Source organism: Octopus bimaculoides, chromosome 15 (assembly GCF_001194135.2).
Source record: "Octopus bimaculoides isolate UCB-OBI-ISO-001 chromosome 15, ASM119413v2, whole genome shotgun sequence".
NCBI lineage: Eukaryota > Metazoa > Mollusca > Cephalopoda > Octopoda > Octopodidae > Octopus > Octopus bimaculoides.
Window position 1 is genome coordinate 40,372,570 of NC_068995.1, and position 2,734 is coordinate 40,375,303.

The following is a 2,734-nucleotide window of genomic DNA, read 5'->3' on the forward strand; positions in this document are numbered from 1 at the left end:
ATAGCCTGAACAGGATAAACTATCCCTATTTTGCAGAAAAATGTGTAGGTGGTTAGCTATGAGACACGAACTCATACCTCCGTGATTACGCGTCGCGGTTATCTGACCGATTGAGCTAATCTCCCCCACTACAGATTCCTCTGCAAATTTAAGATGTATAGAAATCTCGCTTTATGAGACGCTATCATTCACATTTTGAATTATTCATACATTATCTTGTAGGTTTGAGATTTCAATGATGTGATTCTTTATTTTTAGAATCACACTTTAGGATAGGTGTGAGAGACTGGATCTGGACAGTCTGAACAGGAAACATGTAGAATATTTCGGTTCGATATGGCCAGTTTAAATGCTGAAGGGCTAACGATTAAAAAGAAACAATAAAAAATGAGGGGCTAATAATTCAAAAAAAGAAAAAAAACTAGAATTAAGATAACTAATACTGGCCAATGTTAGCAAAAATACAGTGATGAAAATTTGTGAATATTTGGAATCATTTTCCTTTTCTTTTTTTCAGTCATGTGACTGCAGCCATGCTGGAGCACCGCCTTAAAGGGTTTTTTAGTCGAAGAAATCGACCCTGGGACTCATTCTTTGTAAGCCTGGTACTTATTCTACCAGTCTCTTTTGCCGAACTACTAAGTTATAGTATGTTTATTTGTCATGAAAAGATGTGAGAAATGAGAGTTTTATAAAGCTCAAAACATCATAATTTACTTTTCCTCATGGATCATAAATTTCTGGTTTTATAATCATTTCTTTAAAGATCATGGAGGAAACTGTCTAAAGAGAACATCATCCTCATCATCATCCTCATCATCGTTTAACGTCTGCTTTCCGTGCTAGCATGGGTTGGACGATTTGACTGAGGACTGGTGAAACCAGATGGCTACACCAGGCTCCAATCTGATTTGGCAGAGTTTCTACAGCTGGATGCCCTTCCTAACGCCGACCACTCCGAGAGAGTAGTGAGTGCTTTTACGTGCCACCAGCACGAAGGCCAGTCAGGTGGTACTGGCAACGGCCACGCTCAAAATGGTGTATTTTACGTGCCACCCGCACAAGAGCCAGTCCAGGGGCACTGGCAATGATCTCGCTCGAAAGTCAGGCTTTAATTATTTCATTTGAGCCAAGACCAAAGAACTGTACAAAGACAGGGAACATTATACAAATGCAATCAAGCTGTCATGACTTAGAAAAATTAATATAGTGAAACTATTAACACTGATTTGAAGATACCTGTCTCAGGCAATATGTACAGACAGTATATGGACATTATATTGATGATGATGATGATGATGATGATAGCAATGATTATGGCGATGATGATGATGGCGGTGCTTATGGTTATGATGATAATGGCAGTAGCGTAATTATAGCAGTCTATTTTCCTTCCTCCACATTCTTAAAACAACTTATGTACTTACTTTTCAATAAAATTTCCTGATAAGTTTAAAGTTTCTAAATTTTCCAGAGTCTGTAATCCTTCTATAAAGACAAAGATAATAATAATAATAATAATAATAATAATAATAATAATAATAATAATAATAATAATAATAATATTAATAATAATAATAATGACAATGATGGTGATGATAATGATGATGATGGTTTCTGATTTAGGCAGAAGGCTAGTAATTCTGAGGTAGTAAAGGTAAAGTTACTTTCCCAAGTCATACTGATTCATAAGGGTCGGTTTCCCGGTTTTGTGGAGTTTCCCCACCTGGATGGGATGCTGGTCCATCGCAGGATTACTCATTTTTGCCAGCTGAATGGACTGGAGCAACATGAAATGAAGTTCTTGGACCTTGTCCGGTCCAAGAATCAAAACCACAATCTTACAAACATGAGTCCAACATTCGAACCACTAAGCCACGTGCCTCCACAGTTTTGAGGTGGGTGGTTAGTCAATATTTTCGACCCCAGTCCATGACTGGTACTTTATTTTAATGACTCTTGAATGAATGAAAGGTAAAACTGATGTTCATGGAAAGTAAAGAGACATAACAAATAGGACAAAGCATTTTTCTAAATGGTTCTTAAAAACGAGACAACCTGATTGTGGAATATGTAATAGGTGAAGAGAGTGCCAATTATAGTTGGGGTCTAGGGGACAGTATCAAAAGATATTGAGGAGAATACAAAAGGAAATAGGAATAGAATGCCTGGTAGAATTATTACAAAATGTTTGCCTCCTTGGTATAGCCAGAATCATCAGGAAAGTATTAGGCAGTTGAAGAGAACAAATAGGATGATAACATAGGCTACAGGTGGCAAGCCCTGCTATCCGTGCAAGATTGCAGGAGTTCCAACAAAACCTGAGGGAAAAGAAAAATAATGATAATCCTTTCTACTATAGGCACAAGGCATCTGAAAAGCTATAACTCACACATTCGTTTTACTGATGTCACACCTGGATTTTCAACACCTGAAGGATCTCAAACTTACTTAACACCACAATTCAAGCTTAAGTTCGGTGCTGCACTGGAAATAAATATCCCATCTTTCTACTCTTACAGAACCATAATGTGTGTGTGTGTGTGTGTGTGTGTGTGTGTGTATTTATATATATATGGCGTTAGGAAGGGCATCCAGCTGTAGAAACTCTGCCAAATTTAGATTGGAGCCTGGTGTTGCCATCCGGTTTCACCAGTCCTCAGTCAAGTCGTCCAACCCATGCTAGCATGGAAAGCAGATGTTAAACGATGATGATGATGATGATATATATATA

General features: G+C 37.8%; 1 protein-coding gene across 2 annotated transcripts in view; it reads right to left on the reverse strand.

The window, feature by feature from the left end:
* Positions 1-2,734, reverse strand: part of LOC106871714 (leucine-rich repeat-containing protein 61) — a 16,475-nt gene that overhangs the window by 4,241 nt on the left and 9,500 nt on the right. For both annotated transcript variants that reach the window (XM_052973291.1, XM_014918325.2), the window contains exon 4: positions 1,428-1,488. In XM_052973291.1, the coding sequence (XP_052829251.1) occupies positions 1,428-1,488 (61 nt within the window). The remainder of the gene's footprint in view (positions 1-1,427; positions 1,489-2,734) is intronic.